Genomic DNA, 16,302 nt, shown 5'->3' with positions numbered 1-16,302 from the left:
TGCACGCTAATTGCCAGGGTATGTTCTGTCAGAAATGTAGATGTCCTGGTGCGGCAATTTGGTTGTTTGCTGAGATGTCGATTAAAAAGTACCCTGGGAGTTTTTGCTTAATTGGTTTCACTTCTTGGGGACACTTCGCCAGGCCTCACCAGTGATCTGCTTGTACCCCCCCAACCCCTTCTTTTCTCAGCTCTGCCCTTCTCCCAGCACAGCCAAAACCAGCATCCCCCCCCCACAGCCCCAGTGGAGCCAAGAATGTAGGAGGGTTCCAGCCAGTGTGTGGGATTTAGCTTGTCAGAAGCTCAGGGTCACCTCCACACCCTCTCACTTTGAAATGGACCCCTGGTGGCAGCTCCTGGGAGAGCCCAGTGATGTCTCTATCAGCCTGTCAAAAGAGATAGCCCGGGGCTCCACCAGGTCCCCCTGAGCCAATCAAACTCTTCACAAAGCACAGATGGATGCTCTTTCACCAGCGTGCTACTGCTGCGGCGCGGTGGGGGTGGGGGGGCAGCCGGCCGTGATGCTCAGTCCCCTAGTCGGTTATAACAAACTCCCATTGCTGAGGTCCAAGCCTCAGTTCAGCCCCAACTTCAATTCTAACCATGTATATTTAAAAAGAGAGCACTTAGCGTTTGTGTAATACAAGAGCAACAAAAACAGGTGGAGGAATTTATTTACTTACACAAACGAGTTTGTAAAGTGAATGTTTAACAGCCACCTATGTAACTGAGCTCATATAGTGAAATGTACTGATCCTCTCTCAGTAGAATAGAAAAATCAAACATTTTAAAATGATCTAAATGTGTTAATAATTGATCATTTTTGAAAATAAAGTAGGAAAATTGATAGAAAATCCTCTTATAAATGATTGCAGAGAGTGTGTGTGTGTATCCATGATTGTGGTTAAAAGACAGAGTATACTGTATATGTGTGTGTGTGTATCCATGAGAGGCCAGGTGATTTTAACATGAAGTGCTGAGGATGGAGAGTCCTCTCTGTGAGATGAGCTCCTTTCCCTCTCTCTCTCATCTGGACCCTGTTATTGTGAGGAGGCAACAAAGCAGTGCATTAGGAAGCACAGTGGAGCCACACAGCTTTGATGTGAGCTCGGTAACCAAGGCGCAGCGGTGGCCGGTGTGTGAGCTCTGTTCCAATGGCTGTGTTGTGTAATCAGATGTGTTTACTGTGTATTCAAGTAAAGACGCGGTGTAATCCATCCTCACTAGAGTGCAGTCATTGTAGAAACACGGGCAAAAAAACACGAGCTCACACTGATCACGATTCTTTATTTAGGATTCTTGCAAATGCTCCTTTTGATGCTGCAGACATGATGTTGAGTAAAAATAAACTGTCAAATTAATCAGCCGAACATGACGAAAAAATAACACACAGAAACTTTATATAAAAAAGTCTACCAGAGATAATACAAATACAGTGCACACACACACAGAAATACCTTTCTATATATGCTTAAATCCAATAAAGAAAGCTTACAGCATTATGTTATATACAATTAAACCTTATCACGACAAATATAATATAATTCAGTACTGTCCTAATATGTTAAATTTGCAACAACACATATTGATTATCCCTTATAATTTAAATATCAATGATATGTACGATTTTTATCCTTTAACTATATTAACATGTAGATATAAAAAAATTGCCATGGATTCTTTTCCATAACTTGTTAAGCTCGTCTTAACTTTACCTTAAGGCAAATTTCTATTTCACAAGTCAAAAACAGTTAAAACAGTGGAAGTTGAAGGTAAACTAAAACCGACTCTTTTCATTCCTGTTCGAAATCATATCCAAAGATGAAGGCTGCGCCTCGCAGCGCTCTTTTCTTTACCTCCAGGCTTGTGATTGACAGCACCATGTGCTTCCATCCTAGCTGCTGCAGTTCACAGCCCCTGTCAGGGGAGTGGCAAACACACAAGCCAGAGTGCGGCTGTCTGCCCCTCAGCAGCAGGGGGCAGAGTTAGGGTGGTATGGTGGGGTGCACGGGGTCATGGGCTCTGCTAGTGCTGGAGCATTGTTGTCAGGTAGAGTGCGTCGTACCTTATTCAAAAGGAGAGCAGGCTTTCATCCAGCATGTCCGCCGAGCCTACCTTTTCTTCCGTGGCTGGCTCTGGCTGGTGGGCGCTCTCAGCACGCTGTACTGCACCTGTAAAAACAAACAGGAGTTTGGTCAGAGGCAGGTAATCCGAGCTCAGTGGAGCGCACGGTAATGGCTCCCCTGAGGAGAGCTGGTGCAGGGGAAAGCGAGGCGGGCTCGCCTGTAATGAATCATTTTTTAAACACAGGAGCAGAGGGGATTAATCACAGGGAGGAAGGATTTGAAGAGTCAAGGGTTCCGTACCAGCGTACGCCCCCCTCATTCTGCACCACAATCACAATATTAGAAACAGACATCAACTGTTGAGATGACCTGCCAGGCCAGTCAGGGAGCTACACACTGCATAATCACTCACTATAACTCCTGTCCCTGAAAGAAAACTTTGTTAAAGCCTCAGAATAGTATAAAGCCAGGGTTGTTGGAGTGGAGAAGTTACTTTCTTCGTGTCTTTACAGACTCAGAGTGAAAACAAGACGTGAAATGTGACATTTGATCTCACAGCCTAGTTTTTTCCTGCCAGTTACATTTGTATGAATTAAGTTCAAGATTGATTCGCTCATGTCTCAGTGTTTCTCTCAGAAAATCCATGATGTTCAAATGTATTTACAAAATACATTCATGTCCTCTCTGACATAAAAAAAATTCAGTGGTCTGTTTTTTTTGTCCCACCAAAATTGCCACCATCGTCCAAAGAAGACTGATCATAGGGTGAACTGAAAAGGAGAAGAGCTGCAATTTGAAAAGTTGCTTTTGAAGCGTGCTCACCGAGCTCAAACAATGTGGTGAATCTGTTGAATAAAGGTAAGAACTATGCTAATTAGCCGGTCTCCATTATTAGAATGGGAGATGGAATGTGGGAACAAAGTGACTGCCTCCTGCATCAGAACATGAAACTGTCCTCAGAACTGACAGATGCTTCTTATTTCAGGACAGACACTGTGTTGTCAGAAGTCCCCGTTTGAGGCAGACTTTGTAGATGTGCACAGGCACTAATTGCCAAGTCACATTTGCAAGAAAGACAGGAGTCAATTTTCAGCCTTTGTGGTGTTTTTGTGTCCACACCTATCTGAGCATTGAAGTTCTAAGTCAACAAAAACAAAATATGTGGTCTATTGTTTTGGGTCTCCTGTGTATATGATGTTAAGGTTATTTTTCACAGCACATAATGAAACGTACTTATGATGAATCTTAAGGGTGTTTTGTTTTTTTATGATTGGAGCTATTTTCAAGATGTAGTCTCTCTTTTAAACGGCTAAAAAGTATTGTTTCCATGGGATTTGAAAGTGAGTTGCTTTCAAAGCTCAAACGTTGTATCCCAACGGAGAAGAAGACATACAAAAGATTCCGAATCAAAATGTATTTACCACCTTGTTTTGCCAACTCAGTCAGCCAAATCTCAAACAACACAGGCTCCCTCCAACATCACAGAGGAGTCAGCGATGGCTTGCTGCAGGAGGACATCAAGGGTGCAGCAGAGAAAGAGGCAGGGGTGAGAGTGTATTCCCAGATCCAGACTGTAAGGATTTCTCACTGAATTCTGTCTGGCGAGTTACCTCAGAGATGAAGGTGCTGTGTGGCACTTCATTTCCTGGCCAGGCAGAATTCTCAGCCGGAGAACGGCGAGTGCCCAGCGCCACTTACAAAACCCTGACAGCTCTTCCCAGCTCTGTGATGTAAATGCAAATGACATATCAGCCATGGCTAATATGTAATCACATATGGCACCCAGAAAGACGACCGGGGCTCATGACTACATTAATTGACTCCGCCACCCTGAAGTGACTGAGGCCACATCAGAGTTTTATGTGCTGACACAACAGCCACACACGTCAGGAGCCCTCTGCTGGCGCCTCGACCAATCACTAACTTTAATGTCACAGCGCTTCAATCACACAGACAAAATTGCTAATAACGGACGAGGCTGCGGCAATATGGCTGAGTGCAGATCTAAGCATCTCCTCGCTCTGGCGCTACGGCGACTACATGGAGCTGCACCGAGGAATAATTGGGCCACGGCTGCTTTAAAGGCGAGAGTCCATTAATAATCAAACAAAGCCAGAGGATATATTTCTGCAACACTTGGGAATTCTGGTACAGCAAATAATGTCGACATCTTCAGGGAATTCCCTCCCTATCTGTATGTAAAACTGGACCCTTACCTTTTGAACATCAGAAGGCACCCTCTTGAGGAAATCCAGAATTTCATTATTGTCAATAGCATATGGGTTGCGCAGCTTCTTGGTAAATTTGTTAACGCCTGTGAAAACAAGAACACATTAATAAATGAAGGTGTCATACCAACCAGCACATTTGTTACAGTTTTACACTGTAAAAAACAACAACAATATACTAAAAGTGTTTTGTAACCGTATATACTGCATGCACAGAATAGGAATCCTGCAAATACAGCATTGGTGCTGTTTCAAATAATTTGTTCCAGGCAAACTAAACAGGTAAGGATACAGCATCTCCTAATTTATCACAGCCCGTTCTAAACCGGCCTGTTTGGAATGGGCTGTTCTTGTCTCTGTGTTGATGCTCTGGAGTCCTCCTTTAAAAAAGTTCAACACTTTTAATTGTTTTTCTGCTGGATACTCTGTGCAGTCTATGGTGCAGAGGGAAGATAGTCATGTACTCATCCTACCTGGTTTATCTGCAGTGAAGATGACTGACCGCTACAGAGTGCTAGTTGCTTGTTTATTTAAATTTCATTAGTACTGAACGTATCCCGTGTCCTAATCGCACCACATTCAACACTGCACTTCCCCGGACAATTTACGATACAAATGCCAAGTGTGAAGCCGATAAGATGATCATTTCAAAACAATATGAAAAACAGGCAAACTTTCATTACAACTTTTCTTTGCTTCAACCTGATCATTTCTAGCACATCTATATTTACTTTGCACATGGCTGTGTAGTGCTGAGGAAGAAATATCTCTGGGGTCTTGTAATGGGACCATTATATTCACAGCCTGGTACTGCCTGTACCTCAACATGCAGACAAAGAACCTAAGGACTTAAATATGTGCAAGCAACTTGAAAGGCCTGCCTTGCAACCACAGAGATGGGGGTTAACAGGGAAGGCAGAGGAGTGTCTCAGACTGTGTTTTTTTGTTTGATACAGTGTTTTTTTTGGTATTGATTGTGTTGAAGGCAGTGTGGAAGTACAGTGGTTGTGGGCTTACAGCTGGAGGAGGAGAGCCTGTTAAGGGCAGCGTTATCTCCCTGACCACTGAGATGACTGTCTATTCTGTATGACTACAGCAGATAATGAGAGGCTAGACCAGGAGCCTACAGACTGCCCAAGGACATCATGTATTATATACAGCTTGCTGCTCTACCTCCGCTTTGTTTCCACACAAACCTTAGGCCTCGCCTCTGCTGGGCTCTGCCACATCAGCCCACACTGAGCAAAGCAAACCTCTGCAGCTGTCTGATCTCGGTGCATCTGCAGAGGTGTAGGAATGGCAGAGTTCTTAAATTACTGCACTTCATTAAATTCATGGATTTTCAGTTAGGATAAGAGTTGTGTGGTATGGGCGTTGAATGTTATAGTATTTTTTAGGACTAAGTGTATTTTCTCAGAGTAATGAAGGCAATTTGTTAGTTTTTGGTACCTTCGCAATACACTTTAAATATGCAAATAAATGTACATATATTTAAATGTATGGTTTTTCTATAGAATGTTTCCAGTCTTATCAACCACTCAAAGCGCTACAATACAAGTCCCATTCACCCATTCGCACACCACACATTCATACAGTGCTTCTAAACCCAGTGCTTTTTCCATCAGCAGCGATTTGGGGTTAAATATCTGGCCCAAGGGCACATCGGAAGGCAGAGTGGAGGAGCCAACCTTCTCCTCTCTCCCTCCTGAGCAACAACCACCCACACAATTTACAATTTTGTGAATTTTTTATGTGTTTTTGGATGTAAGACTTACCCCATATCAGCACAATATATCGCAGTGGGACAAAATATAACAGCGCCGTTGACACAAACAGCACCAAGCAGGTCAGGCATGACATGAAGGGGACAGACCAGTTGAATATGCTGTAAAGGAATAATCATGTCAGTCTAATGTCCACTGATAATGAAGTCAATGTTTTTTTAAATTAAAAAAATGAAGTGGTTGATTTACTTCTTGAATCGCTCTCCGATGTTTGCGATTTCCTCCAAAACATTCTGGACGACCAGCACGACTTCCTGCACCATATGTATCTTATCCATCAAACCCTTTTTTCCAGATTCCTAAAAAAAAGAAAACACAAAATGCACAGACACTGATGAGGGACACTGTATGACAATTGTTGGGCAGGGTAGACAAAGACCAGTTTATCTTTGCAATGCCATTATGTGTGATTTATCTATTGAATGGCCCGTAATGAGCAAACAGTGTACATCTTCAGAATAAGCTTTTGAAGATGAGACGGACTCAGTGCTCACACACTGTTATGTGGATGGCTGAGAGATCTCAGCTTTTGTCTGACACACACAATAGGGCTGTTGCACAAGTGCAGCACAATCAAGTCTCTCCGGTAGATGAAAAGTACACAAAATGGCCAATCCGCAATCAGATAGACAAGACGACCTAGACGAGAAGTGCAGGGGGCCTCACAATTTAAGAGGAGGGATTCCATTCCAGCAGCCTGCACAGGAACAAGCTTCAACATGCTTTTACAAATTTGCCAGGTCTGGCTCCCTAACACTTTCTCTGACAAAAAAAACCTCCTGTTCCGAACACCAGTGTGATGTGTCGCTCACTCACTCACTCATGCGATTCTTGTTACAGCCATCACCGTGCACAAAGTATTATTTGCTTTTAAAGCACTAGGATAGTAATGACTGAGTCAAGCAATAAGTCAACATGTGAGGGGGGTTGTGTCAAAAAAAAAAGACGTGATCACATCAAGGCTAGAAATAACGAGTGTGAAGGCTTCCAGAGACAGAGGAGTGACTAATGATAACATGAGTAACACAAGCTAAAGAAGGCTGAGAAACCTCACATCAAAAGGAGGAAATAATGACAGAAATGATGACAAAGGAGGGTGGGAGAGGCAGAAGGGGAGTGAGAGTGTCGTGGGGGGAGGAGGGCATGCTGATGGACCCTACCAGGAGGCTTGAGGATGTCTATATGTTTATGTTACGAGTCAGCCAAAGTCGCAGCCTGCGTGCATTGACAGGTTCCAGACAGTACGCCTTTATCAGAGCTTCATGAGACAACCCCTGGGAACACGCTGTCTGCCAGCACAGAGAGACTCCCCACCGCCAGGCCCACTCTTCTCCACGAAAGGCGCAGGAAGAGAGCAATTCCCACACTAGCGGAGCCTCCCCCACTGGGCTCAGATCTGGACAGACACTGGAGTCTCAGTATTGTCCAAAAAAGGAAGAACTATTACAAACATGCTTTCTTTGAGTTTAACGTCACGGTCTCATCTTGGGAAAGGGGACGTGTGCGCGCATCATCCTGCTCTGCCCCGCTGTGTTGGGGGGGCTGAGCAAACCTTTGTGCAGGTTCTTTACTTCAACATCAGGTGTTAATTGAGCTCTTTATCCTGAGTTTATTTTGAAAGCAGGGAACTATGTTTTACACATTACAATCTATGAACCGGGTCTGTGAGCGCCTGGTCCTCCTCCTCATCAGCTTGCATCACTTTCACAGTGAAAGTTTCTCTGAGTTTTAACATTATTGGAAACATTTTAGATAAAGTAAGTACACAAGTTAACAAAATATTTAACATAGCTCTAGTTGTTTTTGGACATTTTTGAGAAGAATTGTTACATGTAGTATCTTTGATTGCAGATTTCTGCAGTGGGTACACATGCAGGGTACATTTAGCCTGTCCTGGCAGGATTAAAGAGAAACTCTATTGGCTTGCAATTTTAAATGTTAAAAGAGACAAATGGATACTCTGAAGCATGCATCTACAGACGGAGCTCTCGTGATTATCATTTTTCATCTGCTTTAAGTTTCTTGGAATCCTCCCGTCTTGTGAACAACCACAACTGAATACCTTCCTAAATGAATCATTTGATAATATATCTTTGTTAATTTTTCCCGACACATACATGAGTGCAGAGAAAACATAAAAAATAAAAATAAATAGAAGATGTACTGCTGAAATGGGAAAAGGATGGGTAAACGGGGGATGGACTAAATGAATCCTAAATGTCTACTGATTAGAAAACCTGTGTGAAATCATATTCTCATTTCAAATAAAATTGTAAAAGCTTCCTTTTAAGGGTGGAGTAATAGAGAACCAATTTGATCTCCCGTGCAAAGGTAAACATACTCTCGCAGACATGCAGGGTGTCATCAAAGACTGTAAAAAGCTCATTTAGCATAATTTTAATTAGAATAATCGGTGCCAAATTTGAATTCTCAGACTGAATATTTTCCTGGTGACTTTTCTGACAAAGATAAGAAGTGTGTTTAGATGAAAAACACCTGTGTTCCTGGCAAATTATCTCATATGGAGGTAAAATGAGCTGACAAACAATTTGTTGGGATAAAATAGAAAAAAAACCCAGCTCTCTTTAGGCTTTAATGTGTCGGTGGGTCCGTGTGCGATGGGCTCTCGTAATGCACATCGTGGTTCATGACCTGGGCAGTCCGCCTATCTGGTGTGCTCAAGGAGACCCAGCGGTGACTGTGGACTATCGGGTGAGAGATGCACTAACCCCCCCCCCCCAGCCCAGTCTAGCACCCCCACAACTGCCTCCTCCCCCACCTCCCCATCCCAACTCCCCCAGGCTGGGCTCTGGGAGCAAGTCAACCCAAGACCAGCACTTCCAGCCAGGGGGCAATGAACGGGCTGTTTCATCTCTACCCTGTTCGTTTCTATTGGAGATCTATGGACTTGTTTGTGCCTCTCTGCTTCTTTATGTTATGATTAAATATTGTCTATCTGCACAATTGATACCTAAGGCCAAAGGGAAGTCACTTTGCCCACACATAATTTGTAAGCTGACTCTTTCCCCGAGGACAGATTTGTTCACAGGCAGAGAATCTGTTCTGTATTATCCTGATGTAACAGTGCCTAGCCTTTCGTCTCTCTTTAACGTCATGCCTTCATATTCTCTCTGCTCTGTCTGAGGTTTACATATTTCCTTCCTCAAGGGGACAAAAGGGGGATAAAAACATATTTGAGTGGTAATCATAACCTTCTCAGAGGGAAAAGCCTTTATTCACATGTTCGAGCAGAGACTAGGGAAAAAAGCAAAAGGCTTTGAAGTCATCAAATTTAACACTGATCACTCTTTAACCCCAAATATTTTTTAAAGAAGACTTTGATTGGAGGTGTAAAGCTTCACTGCTTGATCTAGCTGCATGATATCAAATTCAAGTGACAGCAAGACCATAACAAGACTTTCAAATAAGCCACTTTAAATTAAAGTTGACAGCTTAAAACAAACATGGGTGAGTGCTTAATTAGTAAATGAAAGGAGATATTTCATTTCCTCTGAGTGTGAAAGGGTTTAGCAGCCTCATGTAAAAACCTTTCAAAAAGCTTTAAGAGGCGAAAGCTGAGTTCGGAAAAGTATGCGGCACATTGAGAAGATCTTAAACCTCCTCTAAAGACACTGCCCTTTCTTAACATTATAAAAAGTAAATACTGAAGTTTCAAGGCAAATGAAATATTACATTTATAATGTGATTTAATCTTCGAAAAAACGCTGGATTTTCTGGGTCACGGTTGCGTGTCTAAGCACCAGTTTGCCGGTTCCTCACAGTGATACCCAGTTTGTGGCTTCCCACTTTGTGTGCAGACATATCATGCAAGTTTCTTCTGTGAATTAGCTCATCCTTTCAGACAGGAGTAGGTGGATGTGCCTTTGTTTTTAAAAGAATCTGGCTTTTTTCATAGCCCCAGGTCAGCAAAACAGAATATATTGAGCGCATTATGGATATGAATCCTGGGCCTAGACACGCAGCACAAGGGTCATCGCTCGGAGGCTCAGTGTTAGTCCCACACTTCATTGCCATAAAGCAATAACGCACATCCCTGTTAACTCTGCCTTTTTTACGGCGGACAGTGGGATCCGTGTAATTGAATATTATTTGCTGTGGGGAAATATAATTTTCAAGCTACTTATAAATTTCCTGTTTTGTTTTTCAAGAGATACCAGAGAGATGTATTAATAAATAATATTACATATGATTTATCTTAAATTAACTAGTGAAAATGACCCATAACCTCTGGAGCGAGTATTAGTTTCCATCTGTATTATTGTAGTTTGTTCATTTGGCTTATTGTAAAAATTTCATTCTCACCACAACAATTACATTTTGACAGTTACTATATTCACATGGAGAGATACATTAGGAGTATTGATCATGCCTGATTCTCTGAGAAATCAGTGAAAATGTTTAAAATTGAACAGGTTCTTACCTGACCCATACATCCCACACCACAAAACCCAAAGTTTTGTGACAATCTGTCCTGTAGTTCTTGCATCATCTTGCTTACAAACCAACATATAAACCAATTAACAAACGGACAGGGGCGAGGAACGCCAACACTATTCCTCCTTTTGATTATTCTGAAGACATTTGAAAATAGAATATTCCTTTCATATTTATATTTGCATGTTACAAAGTCTGATTATGACTCGCATCAACATCACATCCTCCTTGTTTACAATTAAACTCGGGGCATGTGTCTTCAAGCAGTTAGTAACAGCTGTACAACAGGATGTTATTTTGCCATTAAGACATATACATGTCAACATAATGAGACTATGGTCAGAATATTCCACGTGCCTTAATTTGATTATTGTTTATTAAGAGTATGGTCTTGTTTTGGTTAAGGTGATCAGAAAATGCTGTTTACATGGAGCATCGTATTCAGACCAATATGGTTAATATCAGAATATTAGTGTCCATGTAAACGTGTCTGATGCTAATTCCATAATCTACCAATCCCGTCCCCAACAGCTGTGCAAAATGTAACTGATGATGCTGTTTAAATTGAAGTAATATAGCATTTCAAAGGGCTGCAGTCTCGATGCGGTGCATTTACAGAGTGACACTGAATACCCAGAGGATCAGAAGAAAGAGCTTCATGCTGCAACTGTTTCAAAAGATGCTGCCCTCATTTGGGATGCATGAAAATATTTCTATTCTTAGTTAGAAAAGAGCTTCTGAGAAGTGACTGTCAATGTGCTTAAATATTGACTAGAACCTGAATGGCTTTTTTTGGTGCAATATTTCCTGTTCTCAAAGAAGCATTTGCTTATGTGTATAAGAACCATTGGTATTTGCTGAACAAGGACTTTACACTACCCAGCAGTATGCAGACATTGTAATATTGTGTAATTTATCCTTGGTTATTCAGAAAGGAATATTATCAGGGATCAAACTCAGGGATAAAGAAAGAGAAACCTGTACCAAGTAATGTCACAGTAAAAAATGGTACAAGAGCCTGTGTTTATGGTGAAGCTTAAAAGATGTAATTATAAATATATAGTGAAAACTGAGGAGTAATAACATTCCAGTAAAACATATTATCCCATAAAATGTTAGAAAGAGACAAGATAAAATACCTTCTCTTCTTCCTCTTCATCGTCACCCATGCTCATGTTCACCTGAGAGAAAATAAAGGGTAGAGGGTGATTTCAAACGAACGGGACATGTGGGCACTGGAGCATTTTTAACAAACACCTAGTAATGAAATTTTCTTTGAGTACATTCACCCCTATTGGGAGAGGCTTGTTTCCATAGAGACTGCATCACAGGGGTGACCTCACACAAAAGGAGAGGTGAAAGAGGGCCTTCTTCACAAGAGCACTGTCACACCAAAGCAATCTCATTTCTCCACAACATAAGCACACAGAAAAACAGAAAGAGGAAAGGAGAAGAAAAAAAAACACATTTAATTTGGATGCTGTTGCCTAGATCACTTTATATCAAGTCATCCCTGGCCCCACTGTGGTGCACGCTGTGACATTGCCTGGGAACAGAGCTGTGTCATTGCCAGCTTGAGGGTCACTGAGGGGTGACAGAGTCTCCACACTGGATATGAGGGTGAGCCTGGGCTTTAACATTGCCTAGGGACAGCATCTTTGCCAGCAGCCATAAACACAATCACTGGGCCGAGGATGTTGCTTTGGGGAGGGTGCGTGAACAGGCCAGGCCCCTGGGTGACCGGTGAGGAGGCTTACAACACAGTGAAATTGGGGGGCAGTCAGAAGTGTGAACAGCATTAACCTTCACAGACACGTGTAGGGCAAACATAATTTCCATAACAGTAGATAGCGAGGAGATAGTCTTACACTGTGGAAAGAACTATAGTCTTGTCTCTTCAGATGTGGTGAGACTATATCAACAGACTGCAGGCTGTACTGTACATTTACACTGATTCAATTTCAGTGGCTTCTTACTGCTTGATGTTTTATTGAGCCCCTGGAGACAATGTAGGAACTTGTCTAACCAGCTATAAAACAAGTGGAATGCTGCTAGAGCAGACTGAGGTGCATCTTATAGAACAACTGCTGTATTATATAGTATGCAAGTGTGAAAGTTTTTAATTGGCATTGCTGTAAAACCACAATTCGCCCAGTGTCTACCTAAAGGATATAATTCCATCTGGATGTGAGCATCGGTGGGTTTACATATATTGAATCTACACTATAACGGCATTCGTCTACAGATCTGTGTGGGTGAACACTGAGGAGCTCAGAGTCCTGGTCACTTACCAGATCCTGGTTGGAGTTGGCCTTTCCCGCAGAGAGCTGAAAGTAGTTCCAGCCGATGAGCAGGAGCAGGAAGAGGGGCAGCATGAAGAGCTCCCAGTTCCACACCGTCACGAGGAAGATCTGAGGAGATGGGACACGACAGTTATAACGCAAAGCCCATCACACTATAGCAAGGTCACCCAGCTTTGAAATCACAGCAAGGCTCTTAAATAAAATGTATAATGGAGATAACCATGTATCTTATGAACAGCAAGCATGGTACTGTTAGTGATTTGAAAGTGACGGACATTCAGGGACGACTTTTAATATCTTGAAATCCTATTTATCTGCACCAAACACTGTGCTGGCTGAGCGCCTTGCAGCTGAAAAGAAAAGTACGACACGGATAGGCATGGTGTGCTGTCTTTTAACTGGCACATCAAATCCTCTTAGATTTGGAGGCAGCGAGTCTCTTTGACGAGGCACATATGGCAACTGGAGAAGCATTTGCAACATTTACCCCCTCTGTGGCGATGATACTGAGAAAAGCCAAGACCCCTGGTAGAAATAAGATGGATCACACTGAATGACTAATCCCTCATAATTCTGTAAAGGAGTGGTGCTAAGCACGTTGCACAACACCCACTGCATTTCACAGCAGAGAACTAATTGGACGGCTGCATTTAAACCCATTTAGAGACGGCCTAATGAGTCTGTCTCCGACTGAAGTGATCAGGAACGTGTGAGGAGGATCACACCAGCAGGTTGACAGGAATGAAATAAAAATGTCCCCAACAGCAAGTTGAATCTTAAAATCTATTGATAGTGTGAATATGAGGCGTCCACAACTGACACAGTTCTCACCCTTTATATACATTTTCTATAATTAATGAAACCTTTGCAACAGTTTCATTTATTTTTCTGTCATTGCAGATCTTTTTTTCTTTGTTTCAAAACTGCTATGATGACCCCACACAATGGTAGCACTATGCAGTCTAGGCTCGAAGAGCTGGAGGCCGGTTAGAGTATGAACAATATGTTCGAGTTAAGCCTGAGACAGGATGTGAAGCTCTGGGGCCTTCAGGCCTCAATTGAGGCCCTGTAAACAGCAGACTGCTCCTGTCATAGTAACCGTGCAAAGTCTGTGCACGTTGCTCTGGGGGCCAGTCATACCTACTGCCACACCAGGCCTAGGTTCAAATGGCCACTAGAGAAACGTGAACCATGAGTAATGCAGACAACACTGTGGCCCAAGCGCCCCAGGCTTCACCACTGTAACACTTATTATCCCTGAGTGCAACCTGGGAGATGGTGGGTGAGCTGGAGCATAATGCAGAAACACAGCAGGGTGTAAGGAAATGAACAATATGTTATTTTATTGTTCTTATAAGTTTGAAATACGTATACAGCAACAAACTAGAGCTGGTGGGGGGATGTAAAAAAGGTAAACAATGAATATGCATGATGTGCAGAGGTAGCTGCAGTGCATCTCCTCTCTGTTATGAATAACCTACGTCATGTGTTGTCACCTCAGTTCCCATGAGGCGGTTCTAAAGCGACGCTCCCCTTACCCCAGAGGAATTCAGCTGGCTGGAGGACAGGTAGCTTGTCATATTCCCAGTACTGTCGTGAAAAAGGAAAAAGAAAAGGGGGGAAATGTGCCTGGAAACTGACATGAGCCCAGCAGGAATGTTGAACCTCCTTGCCCTCCCTGCAAAAGCTGCTACATTAACCACTAAAGTCTAATTGCTTGGTCTCTGTCTTCCTGTGCAAGTCAACAGAGGGAGCCAATTCATTTCCGCCCAGGGAGCCGGCAGAGAGAATCTGTCACAGGTATTCATAATCGCCCACTAATGCAAATTTCTGCTCACCGCGTTCTGGCTCAGTGGACAAGATAAAAGCCTACAGAAATACAATGCCTGTGTCTAAACTGAGCGCTTAAATGAGGGTATAAACCAAAACTGTCAGAAGTATCTTCTCAATTCTTCCCTCATGGTATGTCAGCCCATGTGTTGAGGATTTACATGCTTTCTTAACACTAATAAAAACGATAGTGGACAAAAATCTGGGAAAAACCTCTCGGATTCCTTCACTCAGGTGCATCGACTGAGACTCTGCCGTCAGATTTCCCACAGTAATGAGCAGAGACAAGGCTATACCGTCCCCTTGTCTACTCACATTCTCCAGAGTTTCTGTGAAATGGAGATAGAACTAATTCCCAAGTAAGTGGTTTATGTTTTATTAGAAAGCAGCTAAATGTGATTAAAGGACATGTTGGACAAAGTGCAACCTTTGAAACGCAAGTGTAAATTTGTATAAAAAAAATTATCCACATTTTGAATTGCCTTCAAAGGTGGACTCCATTTCAGTCTAACTGGCCTGACTCCATATAAATTACGCATGACAGGTAAAACCTTGAACTTTTTTTTAACAAGACAATGCTAATATGTTGCTCGAGCTGTGAAACAGTAATTTATTTAACCAAAAAGGCATAAAGACATAAACAAAAGCAAGGGAGGTAATAATTAATGACATACCAGATCATTTTGGTGTACACACAACAGAACTAGATAACAAACGACTTGTAATTGAGCAAGTGATGGTATGCATGTCTGGGAGGAGTGTCTCCAGTGTAAGAAACCTCCCTTGACAAACACCCTTTAGCTGAAAAATGCCTGTATGATTATGCGCAGGGTGCCTAGGGAGGAAAAAATAGAATGAATTAATAAAACTATTAGCACTCGGTGGAGTAGATGATGGAGATGCACTCTCCTTAGCCACCTGTAAGCGCTTGGAGAAGGGGGCAACCCTGGGCAGGGCAACTCTGCCAGCAGGGTTAAGAACAGCCTGACAGATTTGTTTTATAGTGCCATTAATATGATTCCACTAAATGCATTCTGCGCCTTCTCATGCAGATCCCCTGGCCAGCAGAATCCAGCACCTAATAATAAAGCACTCAGCGATTAAAAGTGTGAATAAAATAACTTAAAGCTGAGCAAGCATGGCAGCTCCCACCACCCACACTCTCCCAGGAGAGGGAGAAGGGATCGCAGCAGGAACAAAGGGACAAAGACACCCTCTGTAAGAGTTTCTACCATCCTGTAAATTGATTAACAGAGGGCGGGGTCTACCAACCCAAACTACTGACTGGCAGACGTAGCACCAGACTGCGAGCCTGCCAAATGCTGCCCTTATACACTGCTATACACAACAGACTATAAATACAAGCCTCACATCACTATGACACACATAATACTGTTGAGGAGCCAAATTAGTAAGGCATCTCAGTACATGTTAGCGTGCTGTAAAAAAACAGCACTCGACTTTTCCACTATTATTCTTTTCATGGTACATTTCAAAAATACCTTTATGCGCACTATCCGAAAACATGCAAGATTTAATCTTGGCCGCATCCTCGCTTATTCTCTTCAGTTGCACTCCACTTGGAAAGCTAAACAAAGCGAGAAGAGCGCCAGCCAGAATTATGAGGGTCAGTCATG

The 16,302-nt window shown here is 42.6% G+C and overlaps 1 protein-coding gene across 3 annotated transcripts in view; it reads right to left on the bottom strand.

Moving 5' to 3' along the window:
* Positions 1 to 1,269: 1,269 nt before the first annotated feature.
* The window catches only part of mctp2a (multiple C2 domains, transmembrane 2a), a 35,000-nt gene continuing 19,967 nt past the window's right edge, over positions 1,270 to 16,302 (bottom strand). For all 3 annotated transcript variants that reach the window (XM_020078322.2, XM_020078307.2, XM_020078329.2), the window contains 6 exons: positions 12,824 to 12,943; positions 11,672 to 11,713; positions 6,267 to 6,376; positions 6,069 to 6,178; positions 4,282 to 4,379; positions 1,270 to 2,170 (listed from right to left, as the gene is read on the bottom strand). In XM_020078322.2, coding sequence (XP_019933881.2) covers positions 2,111 to 2,170; positions 4,282 to 4,379; positions 6,069 to 6,178; positions 6,267 to 6,376; positions 11,672 to 11,713; positions 12,824 to 12,943 — 540 coding nt within the window. In that variant the 3' untranslated portion in view covers positions 1,270 to 2,110. The remainder of the gene's footprint in view (positions 2,171 to 4,281; positions 4,380 to 6,068; positions 6,179 to 6,266; positions 6,377 to 11,671; positions 11,714 to 12,823; positions 12,944 to 16,302) is intronic.

The sequence above is a fragment of the Paralichthys olivaceus genome, chromosome 7, assembly GCF_024713975.1.
Source record: "Paralichthys olivaceus isolate ysfri-2021 chromosome 7, ASM2471397v2, whole genome shotgun sequence".
NCBI classification, from domain to species: domain Eukaryota; kingdom Metazoa; phylum Chordata; class Actinopteri; order Pleuronectiformes; family Paralichthyidae; genus Paralichthys; species Paralichthys olivaceus.
Note: the sequence above shows the minus strand (reverse complement) of the source record. Positions and strands in the feature narration are given on the sequence as shown.